This window comes from Furipterus horrens, unplaced genomic scaffold (assembly GCF_987537825.1).
Source record: "Furipterus horrens unplaced genomic scaffold, mFurHor1.1.pri manual_scaffold_7, whole genome shotgun sequence".
Lineage (NCBI taxonomy): Eukaryota > Metazoa > Chordata > Mammalia > Chiroptera > Furipteridae > Furipterus > Furipterus horrens.
In genome coordinates, this window is record NW_028327177.1 from 139774852 (window position 1) to 139799230 (window position 24379).

General features: G+C 41.1%; 1 protein-coding gene across 1 annotated transcript in view; it reads right to left on the reverse strand.

Annotated features, from left to right (window-relative positions):
* PRKAR2A (protein kinase cAMP-dependent type II regulatory subunit alpha) overlaps positions 1 to 24029 on the reverse strand; it is a 37189-nt gene extending 13160 nt beyond the window's left edge. Inside the window, exons 1-6 of the mRNA XM_090284694.1 lie at positions 23488 to 24029; positions 11506 to 11541; positions 7765 to 7817; positions 4615 to 4698; positions 3627 to 3733; positions 1185 to 1338 (exon numbers count right to left, since the gene is read on the reverse strand). Coding sequence (XP_090140820.1) covers positions 1185 to 1338; positions 3627 to 3733; positions 4615 to 4698; positions 7765 to 7817; positions 11506 to 11541; positions 23488 to 23740 — 687 coding nt within the window. The 5' untranslated portion in view covers positions 23741 to 24029. The remainder of the gene's footprint in view (positions 1 to 1184; positions 1339 to 3626; positions 3734 to 4614; positions 4699 to 7764; positions 7818 to 11505; positions 11542 to 23487) is intronic.
* Positions 24030 to 24379: the final 350 nt, after the last annotated feature.

Consider the following 24379-nt stretch of genomic DNA (forward strand, 5'->3'; position numbering starts at 1 on the left):
TGCCTTCCCCTTTCTATCTTTTAGGGTCTCCCTATGTTTGCTTGTTGTATGGTATCTAGAGGTTTTGAATTTTAAGAGGGAGAGGGGTTATTCCATCTTGGCCTAGATCAGTAGTTAGCATCAAAGCATTTTATAACAGAGTTTATTTCCCCCGATTATTTATTGATCTATCCTTTAGTTTTCCAATCACAGAGTCCCCAAAGTGTGTGATCTGTTCTGAAGCCACTGTATCACTTATCTCTCAGGAGCATTCTTAATTTTCTTAAAGCACAGTAGTGTTCTATTATGTCTTTAAAATGTGACTTCATTTGAGGAAATATGTTGGTAATTTTACACTATACATTTAATTCTGCTTGTAAGGTAAACAAAAACAAATGACCATAGATGCCAATATTTTAAAAGTGAAATTCAGAGTCTGTACAAGAGGATGATTAGTTTAAGAAGGAAGAGAGTTATATATTTTGAAGGAAGATGGGTCCTGTATAATAAAGGATGGGTATCACAGCTGTGCTACGCCTAAGACATTCTAGGAAAGTTTGCTTTCCCAGCCTTTCCAATCGTCTAAACCTATTGGATATTGGCATCGACCAATCAGAAGTGGATGGCTGAACATAAGAGGAAAATTAGTCCTGGGACAGACAGCCAGGGATGCAGAACGATGTTGGCAGAGCTTTCAATGACTTATCTTTCTTGTAGAGAGTTATCCCCCCACACTTGTCTCATAAAAACATAAAACAGAAAATGTAACAAGAGCTGACATGACTGCAAGGTCACAAGACCCAGCTGTTGTCCTGTAATTTACAGTATATGGCACTGACAAATCCTTTTATTTTATTTTTTTTAATTTTATTTCTTTATTATTGGATAGAGGGGATGGGAGAGAGAGAGAGATGGGAGTGAGACACCAAAATGCGAGATAAGCGTCATGGGTTGCCTCTCCCGTGCCCCCTGCCAGACACCTGTCCCTGCAACCCAGGCGTGTGCCCTGCCTGGGAGTAGATCCTGCAACCCTTCCGCTTGCATGACAATGCCCAACCCACTGAGCCCAACCAGTCAGGGCCTTCCACAATGTCTTTCAAATAACTGGCTATAAAATAGTGTTAATCAATAGCCTAAGGACAGCGACTCAGGAGTACAGGGAATCACTACTAGGCCATGCGAGGCGAACCATTTCTCTGACTCACCAGTCCCCAAAGGGAGCCTTCCGAAGTGGCAATAATGGTAGCAGCTCTCGGGGTGTTGTACATCAGAGCTAGTTCTCCGAAACTTCCACGGTTGTCATACTGACCAACAGAGCGAGTCTGATTATCTTTTGTTACTAAAATATCGTAAGTTCCCCTGAAAGTATAACAAAAAACAATTTCATTTATTAATTCTAAAAATAAATTTAAGAGCTGGCAGGTGATACAAGAACAGAAAGTATAGAAGCTAGAAAACATTGTTATAGGACATTCCCAACAGATTTTTGCATCAGGACTTTGTATTCTGTGACCTTGCTAAACTCAATTATTAGTTCTAGTGCCTTTTTTGTAGCATGTTAGGCTTTTCTAGAGGCTCGTGTCACCTGCAAGCAGAGAGAGCTTTACTTCTTACTTTCCAGTCGAGATGCCTGTTGGCCTGCCTTGGCGCCTTCTTCTCCTTTTCCATCTTCTCCCTTCCCCTCACTGCACTGGCTACGACCGACACGCTGTATTAAATAGCAGTGGCGGGAGCACGCATCCTCGCCTTGTTCTTGATCTTAAAGGGAAAACATTCCCTCTTTCACTAGGAAGTATGATGTTAGCTGTAGGTTTTTCAAAATGCCTTTGATTAGGTTGGAGAAAAGTCCCTCATGTTCCTAGTTTGTGGGGAGTTTTTATCCAGAAAATGAGCTGAATTTTGTCCAGTGCCTTTTCTGCAGGTATTCAAATGAATGTATGGGTTTTGTTTCGCAGTCTGTTGAAAACGAGGATGTAGAATTGATTAAGATTAAAAAAAATACAAAAAATAACATTTCTATCCGTCAGTTGATGATGATATTAGAACTGACAAGCGTTTGGAGAAACAGGCACCCTCAATACACCACTGAGGCAAACGTAAATGAGCTCCAAGTTTCTGCTAAATAATTAACAACATGTAGCAAATTCCTTAAAGAGACCCTTTGACACAGCAATTCCATTTCCTAATTGGCATTCTAGAGAAGATAATCAAAGCTACTGAAAATGATTAAACTACAGGGATGCTCACCAGGTAGTATTTATAACAGCAAAAATTACAGTTTAATCTGCTAACAAGAAGGGATGGGTCAAATACATACCTATATTCACATTATACAGTCAATATAAAAGATGCCAGCCCACGTGTAGGAGGTACCCTCACCCAAGTCCCACTGTCTAAACACCATGAAGTTCCAAGCCAGTCATCCCTCCCTACTGTCTCATTTTTGGACTTTTTGGGAGTTTGACTTGCTCTCCCTAAAAAGCCTTGTTATGTGAGTAAGAAACCTTTTTATTCCCTTAGTGTGTGTGCGATCATCAGTTGCAACATCTGAACCAAATTTGGGGTAATGGATTTGACCTCAACAGTAAAGCATAGGGAAAAAAAAAAAGGAAGGATACACTCTGGTAATGAAATTATGACTAAATCACTATCTTTCCTGTTTTTATTTATTTTTAAAATATTTTATTTATTTATTTTTAGAGCTAGGGGAAGAAAGGGAGAAAGAGGGAGAGAAACATCCATCAGTTGCCTCTCGCATGTCCCCAACTGGGGCCCGGACTTGCAACCCAGGCATGTGCCCTGACAAGGGATCAAATTGGTGACTTTTTGGTTCACAGGTTGATGCTCAATCCACTGAGCCACACCAGCCAGGGCTCCTGTTTTTATTTTAATTTTCTAAATTTCCTATAAAGAGCTTCCATTTGTCTGATAAAATCACTAGGTATCGTATGTTACACAAGAAGCAGAGAATAAAATCAATCACTAAAGTGTCAGTTATGTGGCACTAACCCTGCTCTGAAGGGAGCTCACCACTCAGCAGAGAAGCAGGCCTGCACTTACCTGGTGGGCAAGGTAAACGCAGTGAGGCCATGATTGGGAAATGGAAGTCGGAGGAAATTCACGTACGTGTTTTCAGTCCCTCCTCAGGGAAACACTAGGTACTTAATTTTTCTCAATTAATAAAACAAATGTGGTAAAACAGTAACTAGTTTTATAAGAATTTTTTGTACTATCTGTGTAACATTTCTGTAATTCTGAAATTGCTTCAATAGAAAAAACTGAAAAATAATGGAAGCTATTGGGTGAGGCAACATCTTATTGACCTTAAACTCTGGTGAGGGTGTTCCTTTCAGAGGGGGTCATAAGGAGTCCCCCAAATGACACTAACAGTTCACGATGTTAGGACCCACCAAGGTGAGCAGGTCAAACTTGCATGTTTCATGTTTTCCAACATGGCTTATACCTGGGAGAGCCAGAGACTGAGGCAGCAGAGAGGGGAGCCTGTGGACAGAGATGGGCACGCTTTGGGAAGCTTGGTCACCCGCCTGAGCCCTCCTTTGGGCAGAACAAAGTGTCGGGTAAAGCACTTGTCCTAAACGTGAGTTACAGGCCCTGCGGCCCCACGACCGCCAAGCCCCGCCTCCTACCTTTCGATGACGTAGAAGTTGTCTCCGTCGTCTCCTTGGTCAATGACATGCTCGGTCACTTTGACTGCCCTTTCGAACATGGCATCGAGGACCTGAGAAAGCTGCTCCTGCAGGGTGACAAACACAAGGAGAAAAGGCGGCTTTACATTTGCTGGGGAAAAAAAAAGACTATACTTATCTCAGTTTGTGACTACACAGTGGAAGTCCCCAAATCGGACTGGTCCCCCGCGTCAAGCAGAAACCCACACACAGGCTGTCTGAAACAAGCGCTCTCCTGGAACTATCCAGCTGCGCACCTCCATGTACACAGTTTAGTTGCTCCGTTTTTCTAAGGCAGTACTGTTTTGAAATTTTTTTCCATAATTTAAGCAAAAATAACTCTCTAAATCATGGTGCCCATTCTCCCACCTACACCCACGTGACTGTCACTGGCCCTGATAGCTCCACTGTCATGTGAAAAAACCATATGACGTCACCTTCCTATAGGTATTTAACAGGATCATCAAATCTTAGGGCCTGGGATGGCACGGGAGGCTATCTCCTGGAGTCGTATAACAACTGCCCTGACTAGCCAACCACATCACTTCACTGTTCCGCTTCTTTTCAAATGTCTAAAGGGGCTTAATAAATAGTTTCTAAGAAAAATATTACATCACAGGTACTCAATAAATGAGATTATCAGACAGTTAATACTGCTTCAATCATTTCTATATGAACACATACAATTACTTACCAACATTATCTGCCATCACCAGAAAGTAACTGTATCAGTAAGTATAATGGAAGCAAAATAATGCTATTAAACTGTTTAAATGACAAAGGAAAAAAGCTAAAAGATAAAAATATTTTATTTGTTCAAATTATAACAGAAAGTTTATCTAGAAAATTGCCTAGATAGTAGAAGTGAGACAGCTGGGTTGTGTAGGTTCAGGAAACAAGTTACAGAAGCAAAATAAAGAGACAGAAATATTTCAAAAATCATTGTTACCTGATCAAGATTCTTGAAAAGGAGAATATCCTTGCAAGCTTCCTGGAGTCTGCATCTCTGTTCATCAGTTTTAGGATGAATCACCTGCCGATACAAATAAAACCACGGCAATTTTACATCCTGTTTTAAATCTTACTTCACTTACAAATTGGTGTATTTCTCTCCCCTAAAAAGTGGGAAGACTAAGCATGTTTACTATAATTTTAATTCTATATAAATTCCAAGCAGTGCCCTGATTGTGAAGGGTAATCTCATGGGGATGAAGAGTACCCACCCTAGGGCCACCCACTGACTGTGTGGCTGCCAGCAAGTGAGCTACCCCTGGAAGCCTCAGGGTCCTCATTTAAAAAGCAGAGGGTTATATTTGTTCATTCAACAAATACTAGGTATCTACTAGGTGCCAGGCACTGTCCTCACTCCGGGGACATACTAGTGAATGCACAGGCAAAAACATCTGCTCTCATACTCAATGAATACATAAAAATATGGTGAAGAGTTATAAGGTTTAGCAGAAAAATAAGGCAGGGAAGGGTGTCTGCATGTGTGTCCACCTGCGGCCTCACTGAGAAGACGACACTTGTGTAAAGACCTCAAGGAAGTGAGGACACCCTGAGGGAGGGGGTCATGTTGGCCACCTCTGTGGGAAGAACCCCTCAAGCAAAGGGAAGGGCCAGTAAAAACAAGGCCTTATGGTAGGTAAATAGCATGTCTGAAAAATGACCAGGAGACAGGTGTGACTAATGCAGAGTGAGGGGGAAAGATCGGGAGGAGGCCAGGTTTGGGGGCCGGGTGTGGGCGGTGCCCAAATACAGAGGGCATTGTAGGTTACATGACTGGGACTTTCTCCAGTGACTTCGGGGCAATCTGAGCGTCGTAACTGAGGAAAAGAAGAGATCTAATGTTTTTTATCTTATTTTTCAAAGCTTTTATTTATTTATTTTCAGAGAGAGGGGAAGGGAGGAAGAAAGAGAGGGAGAGAAACATCAATGTGTGGTTGCCTCTCACACGCTCCCAACTGGGGACCTGGCCTGCAACCCAGGCCTGTGCCCTGACTGGGAATCGAACTGGCAACCCTTTGGATCGCAGGGCGGTTGCTCAATCCACTGAGCCCCACCAGCCAGGGCAGATTTAATGTTCTTAAAGGCTCACACTAGCTGCTGGGTAAAGAACAGCCTTGAGAAGAAAGGGTGAAAGCAAGGAAGCTACTGTCATTATCCCAGGGCCCGATGGTGGTAGTTAGGACCAGGGTGACAGCAATGGAGGTGTTGAGAAGTAGTGGAATTTTGGATATGTTTTTAAGACTAATCCCATTGAATATGCTTAAAAATTAAATATGGGTATGAAAAAATGTGCAGAACAGAGGGTGACCCTAAAGTCTTGGGCCTGAGCACCTGGAGGGATAGTATTGCCATGAATTGAGCTAGAGAAGACTATGGGTGAAAAGAATGTTTAAAAAGAGAGATAAACAGGAATCCATGTTAAGTTTGAGTTGTCTATTGAAATCTAAGCAAACACAGAAAGTAAATGACAGCTATAGAAGCTAGAGTTCAAATTTCAATAAATAATAGTAATTGTCATTATTAGCAGTAGTAGTAGTGGTGGTGGTAGTAGTAGTAGTAGGATCTATAAAATTAGAGATGCGCCCTGGCTGGTGTGGCTCAGTGTATGAGCACTGGCTTGTAAACCAAAAGGTTGCTGGTTCAATTCCCTGTCAGGGCACAGGCCTGGGTTGTTGGCCAGGTCCCCAGATGGGGGCATGCAGAGGCAACTGATTGATGATGTTTCTCTCACACATTAATATTCTCTCCCTCTCTTTCTCCCTCCCTTCCCTTCCCTCTAAAAATAAATTTTAAAAAATCTTTTAAAAATTTATAAAAAAATAAAATTAGAGTTGTCATAAATTAGTTAATATATGCAGTGTTTAAAACAGTACCCAACATTTAGTAGATGCTCAAAACTATTACTATTATATTCAATAAATATGCATTGAACTGAAAAATAATTTTTGCTAGCACTGCTGTTATTTATAATTGAGAGATCCATCCAGCTCTTTCCTAAGTACTGTCTTCACCCTAAAAAGAAAGGCATGTCACGTAATCTAACAATAACATTATCAAATGCGTTAAGCATTTTGAATAGTAAAAAGTTAGTAAAAAAACAATTTAACTTTTAAAAGTCACCAGGAATTTTACAGTATCCAGAATAAAAATATTTAAAAATCTACATGTCTATTATATTCATACAATGGTAGCATTTTATTTTTAGAATACTTCAGAAGTCTTTAATAGGCTACTCATTTTAAGACACACTTGACAGATCATTAAAGTTTCTTTTATAACATCAATCTTTAAAAAATGATGTTTCGTATTTGCTTTTATAGAAGTAATCTGTTAACTGTATAAGAATTTTAAAACCTGAGTTTTTAAAGAAGCTCCCAGAAGTCAACCACAGTCCTGCCACCACCACCGTTAACATCTGGGATACATCCTTCCAGGAATAATTGTACCAAAAGACCCAACTGTCAGGAATGAGTTCTCCCTCAGGTAACTGCTGAGTCAGTTGTCCTGACTATGTTTAAGGCTTTGATAGCTATAGGTCAGCACCCCGTACTACCAACACCTCAATCAATCTTGCTTTCATTCTTCTCTTTTCAAATTTTTTTTTCTTTTAAGATTTTATTTATTTATTTTTACGGGAGGGAGGGAGAAAGAGAGGGAAAGAAACATCGACTGACTGCCTCTTGCACACCCCCAACTGGGGGCCTGGCCCACAACCCAGGCCTGTGCCCTGACTGCGAATCAAACCAGCAACCTTTTGGTTCACAGGCTGGTGCTCAATCCACTGAGCCACACCAGCCAGTGTTATTTTATTTTTTAATTACAGTTTACATTCAATATTATTTTGTATTAGTTTCAGGTGTATCATTCTTAATATTTGTTAATCTGTTTGATAAAAAATGGCATCTTGTTGAGATTTAAATTTGTATTTATTTATAAATTTATTTTTTTAAACTCCAATTTTTAAAATTGTTTTTCTATAAATTTGTACTTATTTTAATTATCAGCATGATCTGATTTGGTGTGTAGAGGAGTAGGGGGATGAGTGGGTCACAGAACAAGTCTACCTAGTAACCTTCGCTGTAGTTCTTACCCTTGGATCAGTATCTTCCTCTTCTTCGTCAGGGTTATAGCTCTCAGCACAAACTACATTTGGAGAGAAAAAATAGGAAGTGAACACAATTTCCTTTTATTCACTCTTTCCTAAAGCTGTAATATTTTTTAAATCCCTTCTCCCAATTAACAAATGCGTTAAGGAGCTACTAATGCCCAGCATTCTGTTAGGTGCTGAAAAGCCAGCTCTCTAGGGATTTGTAGTTCCAAACAGGAGAGAGAAGATATAAAATACAGGATGGGGTAAAAGTGGTTTATAGCTGTTCATCTGGAAAATAATACAATAATAAATAAATAATAATATAAGAATAAACTGTTTCATGTACTCACAACTGTAAACATACTTTACAAAAAATATTTATTTTTTATTTTTTAAGGGGAGAAGGGAGGGAGAAAGGAGAGGAACATCAATATGTGAGAAAAAGACCAATCAAATGCCTCTCACACACCCCCAAATAGGGACCTCGCCCGCAACCCAGGCATGTGCCATGACGGGGAATCAAACCGGCGACCCACTGGTTTGCAGTTCCAGGGCTCAACCCACTGAGGCACAACAGCCAGGGCTGTAAACATACTTTGGACCCACCCTGTATATCATCTACTAATTCCTAGGATAGTCCCTGCTGAGTTATGAAGCAGTGGTGGAAAACCACAAAGTACAATATATGCAATATATTCATATGGATATGGACTAATTATGAACAGAATCCATTAAAATAATTCACCATCGTTACGTACGTACACAAAAACAAGAATGAATGTCAGACAAAATAAATATTTTGTGTCACATTCTGTTCTAGGTACATTATATAAATCTAAAACCATCTTCATTTTTTTTGTAGGTAACTTGTGTTTATGCCATTTGCCTGCAGGACTTGACTCTGTCGCAATTTAAAGATTTAAAAAATATTCACTGAACAATTGTTTATGATGGCAAAATATCAGGAATGGTATAAGCACCCATTTGAATAACACAGCTAAGAAAAAATGAGGAAGATTTCCACAGGCTAATAGATAGTGAGGTCTAGGGAAAAAAAGCAAAAAAGAAAGCAAGGCGAAGAGTATATATAATATGCCATTCCTTCAGTAAGAAAGGGCTTCCATGGGAATGCAGGAGAGCTAAAAATGGGGGGAGGGGAAAACACAAACATTTCAATATATATTCCATTTTTTTTACCTATTTATTTCTCCAAAAGGAAAAAAGAGAATGAATAAACCATAAAGTAATAAAATTGTTTCCTAGAGGGTGGGCAGAAACAAAAAAAGAAGGTATAAGGGAAAGGAATTAAATTTCTGAGAAAATTCTATTATACAGTTTTGACATTTAAGTTATATTAAATGCTTTATATACTTAAAAAACTAAATTAAATTTATAAGGCTGGAGGACTTCTACAACTGAACACAAAGACAAACAGACTGTAAACTCTAAGGGGGATGAACGATAACATGTACTTGTCTGAGTTTTCAACAGTCTGAGGACTGAGTCATGGACAGCCCACGCGGCAATTCATGAACTAACGCCAACTGTGCCCTCTGGAGGAGATGTCACTATGTCCTCCACAGCCCAGGATCTGTCCTGTAGATGTCATGGAATATTACTAATCTTTGGGGGGAAAGCGGGTGCAGGGCAGGGATGAACAGGAATGGGAGAATCACTCATGGGTCTTTGTGCCAACCTTAATCTCCATTTCCTCTCTGTAAATAACTCTCTGTACATAAGAACACGTTCTTCCATCTCCTGTCAGCAGACTTTGGTGTACAACATCATATATGCACATGACAGAAAGAGTAAATGTGGCAAAATGTTAACTGATCAGTCTGGGTAAAAGGCTTTCTGAAAAAAATGAGAAGATTTTTCCAAAGAAAAGGATTGAGGTACAAAAAGGGTAAATGTAAGGGTAAGAAATATTCTCAGAACAAGACGATATGAAAGAATAATGTGACAGCTTGCATAGCAATCCTCACACACGTTAACATCCCAACTATACACCCAAATAAACTCTAGATATTATTACAACTTGCTAATAAAAGCTTTTTTCTTTAAAAACAAACTCTGGGTATATCCAAAAGTCATATATTATAATTATATGAAAAACTTTTAGAAAATATATTCATCAGGTCTATGAAAAAAGGGGGATTTTCTTAGCTTAGGAGCAATCCTAAAAAAAACAAAAACAAAAACAAAGGAGCGGTTGTAATATTCAATAAATATTTGCTGATGTCCTGGCTGATGTGGCTCAGTGGATTGAGTGCTGGCCTGCGAACCAAAGGGTTGTCAGTTCAATGCCCAGTCAGGGCACATGCCTGGGTTGTACGCCAGGTTCCCAGTTGGGGGTGTGCGAGAGGTAACCACATATTGATGTTTCTCTCCCTCTCTCCCTCCCCTGCCCTCTCTCTAAAAATAAATAAAATCTTTTTTAAAAAGGTTTAAATAAATGACTAAATGAATAAATAAGTAAATATTTGCTGAGTGCCTGCTAGCCTGGCCATATACAAGGCACCAGTTACATAACAGAAATTTTGAGTAAATAAAAAAAATAGCAAAATTAAAATAAATAGCACAACCAGTGTGGGAAACGTTTCATTAAAAATTTCAAAAGGTTAAAAATCATGACAAAAATTTACTAAACTTACAAAAATAATCTACACCATAACAGATAAAAGGATCAAGTATTACCAAACTAGTTCCATACAAAAAAGTAAAAAAGGAATTCCCATGTTTAAAAAACACTAATTTTTATTAATTATCAAAGGAATGTCAAAAACAACCTGACGTACTACATTATATCTAAACTAAAATAGTCAACAAATAGATAAAATCTTGAAAGGAGTAGACACTATTAATGTTAGTGAGATGGTTTTGGCAAAGAGGCCTTTGCAAGGTATCTTCCTCCCTGCAGCCAATTCTGTAGACTGTCTCTAGAAAGCAATACAGCATTCCCTCACTTATCGCGGGTATTACGTCCTAGACCCCCTGTGACAGGTGAAAATCCGCGAAGTAGGAACCTTACATTTATTTTAGTATTTATATATATTTTAAGGCTTTATAAACCCTTCCCACAGCTTATAAACCGTTCCCAGTCCCTTATTAACCTTTCCCACTCCTTTATTAACCCTTTCCACACTTTTATAAACACTACTTATGTTCTTAAACATATTCTACACTCTTAAACCTACGTAACTTTAACAACATACGTATACAGTATCGTAAAATCCTGCAATATAGCAAAAAATCCACGATGAATAATTAAATATAATAGTTTAAAAAATCCCACGTGATAAGTGATAAGTGATAAGTGAACCGCGATATGGAGAGGGACTACTGTACACAGAAAAAGCCAATGCAATGCTTAGTCACTGACCAGGGAATGCCACTTCCAACACTGTAACTGAGGAAAACATTTAAGTGGCTCAAAAATGTATGCAAGAAGTTAATGGCAGCATAATCTAAAAAACCAGAAATAGTAATATTAAAAGTAGTTTTTTGAAGCCACAGCTATGAACATGGAAGTGTTAATGACATAATAATTAACTAATTATAGCAATGTAAAAATACACACATGTATACTCAGAACTTAAAATGAAACGGAATGAAGGAATCGGGTAATTTTATAATGTTCTGAATGCTGCTTTTTATTAAAAAGATCAGTTTGTCTTTTATTTAAGACTATCCTATCTTAAAATAGCGTTTTAGCAGTATGTTTTGAAAGAGAATACATACCTGATACTCGCCGATCATATCTACTAGGAATTGGAACTGCAAAAGAAAACAGAAACAACATTTAGTCATCATAGTGTCATATGACCCCATTTGTATCCTTCCTTTTTCCAAAGCTCTTTGGCAATAGAACTAAGCACCTTAATACCAAGTGATGGGGCAGGTCATTCCAGCCTGATGGGTACGGGAGAGGCTCCTTTGATCATGAAACACAAGCACCTGTCACTCTGGGGAGAGAGATGAAATGTGCACCAGCTTAAGCCCTCGACTCAGGCAGGCCTCACAGATTTCCATACTCAAAGCCCCACTAAACTTCAGTATACAGCCCAGAATTCTAAAACACATATTGAAACAATTGAGCATGCGTGCTATCAGAGGATACCTCAAAACAAAGCGTTAGCTATCAAGATTATAAAACTATTACAAAGTAAGAACAGTATGTTTAAAACAATTAAAGACATAAAAGGAGTCAAAAGCATAAAGAAGAATAAGATACAACCAAAACAACCAGGGAGACTTGGAAAAAAAAAAAGCCAACTTGAACTTCTAGGAAAAAAAACATAGTCACAATTTTAAAAACTATAATGCAAAGTGTATTCTCTCAGTATACAATATCTAAAATGCTGAAAAAATCATTTTAAACATCACTAACATGTAAATGCACAGATGTAAATCAGAAGGGCGAATGAAAACAAAAACACAACACACCAAAATTTATGCAAAGCTCTGAAAGCACTGCTAAGGGGGAATTTACAGCTAGAAATGCTTACTTTTAAGAAAGATCTCAAATTAATAACCTAATTTACAACTTAAGTAGAAAAAAGAGCAAACTTAACCCAAAATTAGCAGGGAGAAGGAGGCTACAAAGGCAGAAGTCAGGCTTCGCTGAATAAATCTTATTTTGTACATTTGCCTTTGGAACCATATAAATATTTTACATAATTATACAATTAAATTAGAAAAAGCAACCCCCCAAATATAAAGCAAACTAACTGTATTCAATATATTAAATTGGGAGGGAAAGCACACAAAGAACTATTTCAAGTGACTTGATTGGACATCCTAGTGGGATATATCCTAAAGATAACAGAACTCAAGAAAATCTTAGTTTTCAGAAATCATACTGTTAGTCTTAGGATTCTGAGACTGTTACGTGTGTACTATGAGATGAAGAAAGAGAATAACTTTCAAAAACATTTTTTCTTTCTTTATTTTTAGAGAGAGGGGAAAGGAGAAAGAGGGAGAGAAACATCGATGTGCGAGAAAAACATCGACCAGTTGCCTCTCACACGCGCCCAACTAGGGACAGCCCGCAACCCATGCATGACTGGGAATCAAACCGGCAACCTTTCGCTCTGCAGGAAGACTCTCAACCAACTGAGCCACACTGGTCAGGACAAGAGAGTAATTTTGTTACTAAATACTGGGATTTGCTGGCATTAGAGAAGGGAAATACATTAAGTTGAGTAAAAACAGTCTAGTTCTGAATTTAAATGAAAAATAAGACTAACCCCAGTACCAATGAGCATCCCTACCGTCCAGATTGTAGTCTCTACTATTTTTGCCTAAAGGGAAATAGGGCTTCTTGAGGAAATTACTACTCCCCAGTCCGGAACAAAGATGTAACAAGACTGGAAAATCTACCAGAAATCAAGGACGCACAAAAGACTACAAGGATCATGTCTCAAGGGAGCAGGTGGAAACTTGAAGAGGCTCCCACTGCACAAAGATGGGATAACATGAACATCAAATAGAACAAAATGGCAACAGACTAAAACATCAAACAAAGTTAGACCCTTGCGTTTATACTGAATTTTTTCAGACTTCTTTGGTCATCTTTTGAAAATAGGTAAATAAGAGATTCAAGCATTTATTCTGCTTTTTCTAAATAAAACTATACTATAGGTACCCTAAGATTTAATGAGAGGAATTTTTTTTTGCATAAGTATTCCAGTTTATGCATAAGAAAGAGATGACAGAATTACAACAATGCCACTTGTAATCCCAGTGAATTAATGGACACAGTCCAGGCAGTATTGACATGATCATCAGCCTCATAAATGAGAGAACGGTCAGCTTCATGTGTCTTCTAATGGAAAACACACCGACAGCTACGAAGTAGTTGGTGGGGGGAAGAGGGGGAGACAAACCTGAACCTGACTAAGCCTGTACAGCAACAGTCCTCAAACTTTAGGGTGTATGAGAATCATCCCGAGAACTAGTTAAAACACTTCGCAGAAAACCATCCTCAGGTCCCCGATTCAACAGGCCTGGAGTGAGACCAAGCAAGAATTTGTATTTCTTTTTCTTTTTTTTTTTTTTTTTTAGTTTCAGGATAATTTATTGTAATATCTTTCTACTAATTTTATTTTATTTTTTTAATGTGTTTTATTGATTATAATATTACATTTGTGCCAATTTCCCTTCCCTCTGCTCCCCTCCACCCGGTGGCCCCCCTCCCTCCAGTTGTCCCCCCCTTTTAGATCATGTCCATTAGTTGTGCAAAGAATTTGTATTTCTATCAACTTTCCCAGGTTGGTGCTGATGTTTCTGATTCTGGAACAGAGAAACTTTGATACAAACACCATGGGATGCAATCAGCAGCTCCAGATTGTGAAAAAAACCAACAACGACAAAAAATTTTCAAGTATGTTTTACTGATTATGCTATTACAATTATCCTGATTTGTCCCCCTTTGCCCCCCCCCCCCCACTTAGCACCCACCATTGTTCATGTGCATGGGTCATGCATATAAGTGCTTCGGATACTCCATTTCCTATACTGTACTGTACATCCCCACGGCTATTCTGTAACTACCTATTTGTATTTCTTAATCCCTTCCTTTCTTCACCCATTTCCCCATACCCCCCTCCCACCTGGCGATCGTCAAAACACTCTCCGTATCCATGATTCTGTCTCTGTTCTTCTCTTTGCTTAATTTGTTTTTTAGATTCATTGTTGATAGAAATGTATTTGTTGCCATTTTACTGATCATAGTTTTGATCTTCTTTTTCTTCAAATAAGTCCCTTTAACATTTGATATAATAATGATTTGATTATGATGAACTCCTTTAGTTTTTTTCTTGTCTGGGAAGCTCTTTATCTGCCCTCCGATTCTAAATCATATCTGCTGTGTAGAGCAATCTTGGCTGTAGGTCCCTGCTTTTCATGACTTTGAATATTTCTTGCCAATCCCTTCTAGCCTGCAAAGTTTCTTTTGAGAAATCAGCTGACAATCTTATGGGAACTCCCCTGTAGGTAACTAACTGCCTTTCTACTGCTGCTTTTCAGATTCTCTCTTTATCTTTAACCTTTGGCATTTAAATTATGATGTGTCTTGGAGTGGGCCTCTTTGCATCCATTTTGTTTGGGACTCTCTGTGCTTCTTGGACTTGCATGTTTATTTCCTTCATCAAATTAAGGAAGCTTTCTTTCACTATTTTTTCAAATAGATTTCCAATTTCTTGCTCTTTCTATTTTCCTTCTGGCACCCCTATGATGCGACTGTTGGATCTCTGGAAGTTGTCTCAGAAACTACTTACACTATCCTCATTTTTTAAAAATTCTTTTTCCTTCTTGTTCTAATTGGATGTTTTTTGCTTCCTTATGTTCCAAGTCATTGATTTGATGCTTGGCTTCATCCACTCTACTGTTGTTTCCCTGTCAATTGTTCTTTATTTCAATCAGTGTATCCTCTGTTTCTGACTGGATCTTTTTCATGCTGTTGAGGTCCTCACTAAGTTCCTTGAGTGTCTTTATAACCAGTGTTTTGAACTCTGCATCTGACAGACTACTTATCTCCACTTTGTTTAGCTCTTTTTCTGGAGTTTTGATCTTTTCTTTCATTTGGGCCATGTTTCTTTGTCTCCTCATTTTGGCAGCCTCCCTGTGTTTGTTTCTATGTATTAGGTAGAGCCAGAAGTGGTAGGGATTTATCTCGCTGGCACTGAAACTCTGGGCTGGGGCTCCTCACTTTCAAGATATCCCCCCCAAATTTTTATCTACCACACGTGGGTGAGGGACCAGCCCATTCCATGTCTGCACCCCTCCTCTATCTGTCTGGATGGATGTAGTTTATTTAATTCTGTAGTTGTCAGACTTCCATTCAACTCAATTTCTGATGGTTCTGAGTGATGGTCATTGTATATTTAGTTGTAGTTCTGATGTGGTTGTGTGAAAAGGTGAGCCATGTTTGTCTACATCACTGTCTTTAAGTTGGATGTTACTCTTTCATTATTGTGTATGTTCCAAAATTTGCTCCAAACATGTCAGTGTCCTTCCACAGCATTTACTTCTTTGATCCAACAAGCGTGGAACCCAGCAGCGGTAAGAGAAGGACTGTGGGTATATTTTTAAAACTAGTCCTTAGAGGTATTATCTTAACTACTCATAGTAACAATCTGGAAGGAGAGGGTAGTTTGAGTGGCAATGATTCATGAGCTGAGGCCAACTTGCATCAGGTCAATGAAATTGTGCCGGTAGTTTGAAATTGGCATGGCAAATACAAGGGTAAATACTCCCCAAGGGTAACTGGCAAACTATAAATCAGAGCCCATTGCCATCCTATCACGGGTGAGTAACAAAGCTGGGTATTGGGGGTTTATTACACTATTCTTCTTACTATCATCTGTAATTAATATTTTCCACCATAAAAAAGTAGAAAAGAAAACCAGCATATCTGGGAGGAGAGTGAGAAGCCCGTGGACAGGGTAATTCTGATACTGGCAGTTCCTTTACCCACTTTTTTGCAAAGCACTGCCCTGACACATACATCCAGCCAGTAAACAGTCACTTATCCTGAAACAACCATTGCCACCCACAACCGCGGCCCCTGTAACACTAGTAGACTTGACATCTCTCTCCTCCTAAAGTACCTGCTGCCTAAAGACCCATGACCATTCCAGCCCCAACCCCCAAGATTCAGAGAAGGCAGCTCCATTCCAAAGTCTGAGCATTCCTTCCCTATTGGAGCGCGCAAGAATTCCATTTGTCTACTATGCCACACTAAAAGCTCCTTATGGAATATGGATGGGGACTTTCCGGCCATTTTTTTTTTAAGTACAGACCTTAGCACACATAGACACTAAATATAAATGGACTGAATAAATGATTTCCTATTACTCAGATGGAAAGGACTAAAAGTTATGTCCCCTTTCTGGTGTATAGGCCAATTTAAGTCAAATTATAATAGAAATATAAAACTATTATGACACCAACTGGTGTTTGTCAATATACTTCTGATGCTCACCACTTAGAGTAGCATCACACAGTTAAGACATGGTCCCAATAAGACTGACCTTACTTCAGAGCCAGCTGCACTTTGGGAGTTCCAAGGCCACCCACATTTCCGGTCAACTGGCTATAAATTCAGAGGTTCCCATAGCTCTTCAGGTTTGATTTGCTAGAACAACTCACAGAACTCTTGGAATGCACTATACCCTCAATTACAGTTTTATTATAAAGGGTATAAATCAGTACTAGTCAAATGAAGAAACACATAGGGCAAAGTCTGGAAGGGTCCTGGGTATGCCCTCTCCTCATGGAAACAGGGTGTATCACTCTCCCAGCACATAAACGTGTTTGCCATCCAGGAAGCTCAAGCTCTACCAAGCTCTGGTGTTCAGAGCTTTTACTGGGGTTTCATTCCACAGGCATGATTGACTGAAGCATGGGCGGCATGATTAAACTCAAGCTCAGTCCTGCTCCTTTCTCCACAGGACAGACTGGATCAAAGCCCCAATCCTCCACATGGCTGGTCTTTCTGGTGACCAGGCCCCATCCTGAATCTGCTCATTAACAAAAGTCAGGTGTGATCCAAGAGGCTCGTGCATAAAAACAAAAACACTCCGACAATTGGGAAATCCTAAGAGTTTTAGAAGCTCAGTGCCAGGAAACTGGGACAGAGGCCAGACACATTCTTTATTATGCAACAAAAACAAACTGTTAAAACTCCCTAGCCAATTTACAAAAATAAAGAGAAACATTAAAACACACACACAGCACCCCCCCCCCCCAATACCCAAGACTGTTGATGCCCACTCATTTTAGGGGCACAATATCCCATTCTTATTTATTAGCATTTTAATTTATTTTAGATTTTTATTTATTTAATTTTAGAAAGAGGGGAAAGGAGGGAAAAAGAGAGGGAAAGAGACACTGATCGGTGGCCTCTCGCACATCGCAACCCAGGCATGTGCCCTGATAGGGAATCGAACCAGGACCTTTGGGTTCGCAGGCCAATGATCAATCCACTGAGCCACACCAGCCAGGGACATTAGCATTTTGGATACTACTGATGTAGTACATTAAGAACATTTTTAAAATTTGATATACATTAAAATCAACCATAATCTGAGAATTATCTAGCGATCACTAGGAAAAAAACCCAGAAGCATCATCAACCAGATGTGACTTATCATTTGTGAGTTAAGAAATCAACCCATTAGTTGAACATTGAACACTTGGTCTGGTAATTCTCCAGCCACTGGTTTATCCAAAAAATCTTTATCCAAATTTCCACATTATTAGTCACTGTCTTCACACATAATGCCTTGGGGTTATTATATTTTAAAACTGTTGCTGGCAAATTCCAGGCATATATCAGAGCCTCACTGAGAAAAACTTAAGCCACCTATTTTTAGATTCACTTAAATGGAACCTCAAATGCAAAAGAAATAACATAAGCTAAAAGTTTTAGTTACCAGTCCTGATCCCTCCTACCTTTTCTTTTTAATTCTAAAGAGTTGTACACTAAATTTTCCACTAAACGGGAAAAATTACACAAGAAAAACGTATTGGGAAAATGTAATATACAAAAACAGTCCTAGTTGAGCACATGCTTTTAGAGACAAAAACGTATCTGTGCCAACACCTATTTTCATTTCTGGAGTCATATCATCTAAAATTATAACAAAAAACTCCATGAGCAAAATATTTTTCATATTGTTTTCCTTCAAGTTGCTTTTTATTTGAATAGGAAGTCTTGATCCATTATTACTGAATAAACATTTAATCTTGAAATAATCTCTCATCCTTCGACAGAGCTATAAACTAAGGCTATTCTGTGCCAAAGGCAATGAAAACAAGCTCCTCATATAGTCTCCAGAATGGGAAAATACGCCCAGCCTGTCCTTGCCCAAATATTATGGGCTGATGGCCCCAACTGCGTTTGGTCTTTCAAATGAGAACATTTCAAAAGCTGCCATAAGGTACTGAGAATGCATTAACACAGCTCAGGTTTTGTATTAGTGCTAGAGTGAATCTTTTCTATTCTATGAATAAAGTGCCCACTAATTTTTTAAAATAAATTATTTTTTAGTATGTTACATCTCTCTCATAGTACACTGTCTTTTTAAAAATTTTATTTATTTATTTATTTTGGGGGGGGCACTCTGTAAAAACTCCCCCCTCTCAGACTTAAGACGCTTTATAATCTTATAAAGGACAATGGGTGAAGGTCTCATGCTCCTCTAGCTGCTTCAAGCTGGGCATGGTCGTCGTCCTACCTACCCTTGAGTTCATTTGTTTTTAATAATCATATCTCCTTAGGAAGTCCACCATACAAAGAGAGCCCACCTTTTCTCGGGTTTCTGGAAAATCATTTCTTTCCCACAGACCATTCTTACAGCCACTTTCAAAAAGGGCAGGAAGGTTGCAAGTTCTTCTGCCATCCAGCAGTAAAAGGCTGGAAGAAAAGACTGAGGAAGGAAGGCAGGGAAGAAGGAGGCCATGTTAGGATTTTTTTTTAGCTGCATTAAGTGGAGATGGGTATCCCTGAAAAGCAGCAAATCGACCTTCTCACAGCCAGGAAGAAAACAAGTACACCCAGGGAAGACAGTCCCCAGGAGTCTCACCAAAGTCACAGAAGTGTTAATCCTGATGTGATGAAAACAGGACTTACGATGATCTCTCTCTCAAAGAGAAAAAACTTAGGCACAGGAAACGCAGTGTGTGATTCATAGCACTGCATAACTCACTTCCTTAACTGGAGGCTGTCTTGCTCTTTTCTATAATAAAAACAATTTGTGAGCAGAACACCGAGGACATCATTCCTTTTCACAAAACTGAAAATATTTTAACAGTAAGTATCAGAAGCAGAGCTAAAGAAAAAGTAGGAAATCTTGTGCATTCTCAACGAAGTATCTCCATCAAAAAACCAATCCAAGGATAACTATATCACTTAGCTGTTGGTTTTAAATATCTGGCTATCTTCAGAAACCACAATAAAAGTTAGTGATTATTACAACTGCTCCTGATATTTTATCATAATAATGATCTTTTAATTGCTCTCATTTTTTCCCAAGGAAGTAACTTAGAAGTTTATAAGAGCAACAAATGAAAAATTCCAGAAAACAAAACCATCCAGAAATGGTTCGTCATCTCCCATCAGATACTGAAAAGTTTTGAGACTTGAAAGAGGATCCAATAAGCTGCCCTTTCTTTCCTTCATTTCCAGATAAAAGATTTTGTATGAAGTAGTTGATATATTTTTAAAAGAACCCCCCCAAAGGCCTAAATTATAAACCTTTAAAAAATGCATTTTGCTTTTCTTTCATACATCCATGGCATGCAAATGGGCAATAGATAAGCCAGAAAAATCAATACCAATTTCAAAGAGTTAATTTTCCTTTAGCTTAAATATTCACATTTATTGAATGAAGTAAAAAGCAAAACTATGAATCAAGGGCATAAAAAAATAAAATGTGAAGTTATTTACTTTTAGAGAGAGGGCATGGGGGGGGCATCAGTGTGTGAGAGATTCATCGGATTGGTTGCCTCTTGCATGCCCCCCACTGGGGACCTGGCCTGCAACCCAGGCATGTGCCCCGACTGGGAATCAAACCTGTGACCCTTTGGTTCACTGGTTGGTGCTCAATCCACTGAGCCACATCAGTAGGGCTCAAATTACCCTTTAAATTAAATAACTGCTAAGTCTTTAACAAATAATATTCCTCTCCAGCTTCTGAGTACTAGCTGTCCCCACTTTTCCCCTCTGTTCTAACCCACACTCCCATTCCAGGACCTTGCTTCATCAGCTGCCACCTCTCCACTGGCTCCTTTCCTTCGGCACATGAACATGCTAAAGGTGACTCTATGTTTTCAAACAACCAAAACACTCCGTAACTACTATGTCTCCTTTAAGCCACCACCAGGTCCATTCTTCACTTCTTCAAAATGTACTCCCCATTCCTTGTCTGAGTCTTCTGCAGTCAACAGACCTCTTCCGCCACAATCCCACTGGAGACTCTGTCTCTGAGAATTACCACTGTGTCCAGTCACTTCAACAATGGCCTTACCCAACTTGACCTCCCCACTGCTCCCAACTCCACTGACCGACCAACCAGTCCCTTCCTGGGCTCCCATCTCTGTGCTCCCACAGTGTACTCTGGGATAGCAGTCTCCAAGATCAGCCCCTCAGTCATTCATACACCCATTTACTCAACAAGAGATTTTCCAAAAATCTTAAATTTTTTTTTTTTAAATTTACTGATTTGAGAGAGAGAGAGGAAGGGGGTAGTGACACAGAGAGAGAGTGAGAGAGATGGAAACGAAGATTTGTTGTTCCACTTATTTATGCAACCATCGGTTGATTCTTGTATGTGTCCTGACTGGGGACTGAACCCACAACCTTGGTGTAGTGGGATAACACTCTAATCAACAAGAGATTTTTAAGTATCCACTATGGGTCAGGCTAAACACTAAGCGCTGGAGACAAAACAAAGAACAAGATAGGGGTCAACTCAATTCTGAAAAAGATATCAAAAATAACAAAGAATGAAGACATAACACAAAACCTGTAAACCCCATTTACTAATCTGGGACTAATTTCTAAAATACTGTTTTGTGTAAATAAAAACTGACACAATTGGTGGTCACCAGATGGAAGGGGGTTTGGGGAGATGGATGAAAAAATGTGAAAGGGATTAAGTACAGATTGCCCGTTATAAAAATAGTCATGAGAAGAAAAAAATAGCCACGAGGATGTATAGTACAGCACAGGGAATAGAGTCAATAATATTGTAATAACTGTGTGTGGTATCAGATCGGTCGGTCGGCAGCCGTCCGTCTTGAGAGACGATGGTGTAGCTTCTTAAGAGTCTATCTGCACCGCCGAGAATGGCTGTGCAGTCCGACTCGGGAGTGACACGGTATCTGTCTCCTCCCGTGTTGAATCGACATCTTGCGATGACGCTGGAGTGTCCTCTCCAGTGAAGCTGAAGCTACAGAGCCTGGGCAGGGTGATATGGAGGGTCTGCTGTTGCCCATGCAGCAGACCCCCCCTCTCTTCGCAGCTGAAGGGTCAGCACTAGACTTATCAGGGTGACCACTTTGTAAAGTATATAAATGTCTAATCACTATGGTGTACACTTAAAACTAACATAATATGGTATGTAAACTCTAACTGAAAAATAAATTTTAAAAAAGAGACCAGAAAAAACGTGGTTGCAAAGCAAATTACAGCTTTGTGATTTATAGATATGACAGAGAAACAAACGTAGGAGTCACTTCTGAAATAAAGCTTTTAAAAACACATTCCTGGGAGATTGTTCTCCATTTTATTTTTTAAAAACATTGTATTTATTTATTTTTAGAAAGAGGGAAGGGAGGGAGAAAGAGGAAGAGAAACACTGATGTGAGAGAGAAACGACTGATTGCCTCTTGCGCGCCCCCAGCTGGGGGCCTGGCCCACAACCCAGGCCTGTGCCCTGACTGGGAATCGAACCAGAGACCTTTTGGCTCGCAGGCTGGCATTCAGTCCACTGAGCCACGCCAGCCAGGGCTCCCCATTTTAAAGATAAGTAAATCTGAAATCAAATAGGTTTAACAACTTGTCTTAGGCCACAAACCAAATCTGTGCCAGAGGTTTGGGAAAAAGCAACTTCTGATTTCCTGGGCTAAGGCAAAAACCCATAATTTAATGTGCACTAAGTGAAAGAAAACCTGGAAGAGCCATTTCTACTCTTGGCATGAATAAACTCAGGGAAGTTGTCCGGAACACTGACGTTTCCAACAGCGATGACCAACAAAAGTGAATGTGACTTCAACTCAGAAAGTTTTTGGTTTCTTTTTTTTTTTTTTCAATATGCTCTAACAACACTAAATCTCTAACTTTGCCTCTCAAATGTTTTCATTTTTTTGTTAAACACTGGCAGTTTAAAGGGAGGATAATGCTATTGTTAAAGTGACAAAGCCTGTGTTGGAACGGCTTTTTGATCACCTTGCTTAAATCTGACGTAGAAAGTTCGCTCGTCGTCTTCCCTGCGCTCAAGGTGCTAAACGAGGCCGGTAGTGTTTGCCCACCGAGCCTGATCCAGGCGTCTTGGCCAAACGCAAAACCAGGCATGTTATCCCCAGGCTCCGTATTTTAAGTGCATGCTCCAGGCCGCAGCTGTGAAATGACCTGCCTGGGACTTCCTTTAAAGCCACTTCAGCGAAGGGGAAGGCAGGCAGGCAGACAGGCAGAAGAGAAAGAAAAAGGTAGAGATGAAACCTTTTTTTTGCCAATATCTAAACTGTTGAATGTGGGCGGTGGCATCTGGAGGTTCCTTTCATCTTTTCTCTCCGCTTCCGTCTCTGCTTAAAGTTCTTCCCCGTAACTTTTCACTGGATGAGTTATTTCCAAGCTCAGTTACCGTGCTGGTTACTGAACACGAGTCCGCGTCTCGGGAACGAAAGCGGGCGAAGGGTCCGGCGGCCGCGGGGCCCGCGCCACCACGCGGGCCGAAAGCGCGCACGCTTGCTCGGAGGCTGAATCTGACAACTCGCTCCGTGCGCGCCAGGGCTCGCGGCACCGCGGAACTCAATTGGAAAGAGGCGCACGCGGGGCTCCGGCCGGCGGCGCGGGCAGCCCCGACAGACTCCGCTCCGGGGCTCCCAGGTCCCGACGCACGGTGGTCGGTTGGACCCCCGCCGCCCCTCTAGCCCCCCAGAGACCGCCTGCCCGGCTCCTTCCGTCCCCCCACCGCGAACCTCGGCCCCGCCTACCGTCCAAGGCTTCGTCCTCATCGGTCTCGCTCTCGGCGTCCTCGTCGGCGACAAGGCCAGGGCCGGGCTCTAGGTCCTGGGAGTCGGAAGGAGGGGCGGCGGGCGGGCTGGAGCCCTGGGCGCGGGCCTCGCGCAGGCGGGTGAAGTAGTCTACCGCGAAGTCGATGAGGTCGGGCGGCCGCTGCCGCAGCACCTCCACCGTGTAGCCCTGCAGCAGCTCCGTGAGCCCCGACGGGATCCGGATGTGGCTCATGCCGGCGGCGACGGCCGCGAGGATAGGCGGGTCCCGGCCGCCGGCGGCCCCTGCCTCCGCGCTCCCTCACGCCGGCCTCCCGCCGGGGGCCCGCGAGGTCTCCTCACGCGCGAGCGCGATCGGGCCTTCCTCGCGCCGTGCCGCCCTTTGGCCGGCTATGCGTTTCCGGGCCGCACGACCCCGCGCTGCTTGTACGGCCGGCCTGGTGCCGCCGCCGCTCTTACTGGCAGCCGCCGCCGCCGCCGCCGCCGCCGCCGCGGGGACAGACCTGCGGGCAGGCGGGACGGGCGGGGCAGGAGCCTGGGTTGTGACGCACGCGGCTCGGGCGTGCGCGCCCCCGGCGAGCGCCAGCCTCCAGTGCGCGTGCGCCGCCCGGCCGCCGGCCCCGGCCAGTTCTGGCTCGAGGCGCTGAGCAGAGTCCTTAGCGCCTTTCACCTAGTCTTAGAGACCTTCCATTTGTTTTTTTTCAACACGCGCCGAGAGCCTCCTGTTTGCCAGCGCTTACTAGGCGCCAAGGACACAGCCCAGGGGACACATTACCACTTCGGTGTGGCTCTGGCTGTGGTGGAGAGCTAGAGGACCCACGTCAGGGGGTGACATTCAAGTTGACTTCGAAGCGTGGACGGGATGGATCCAACT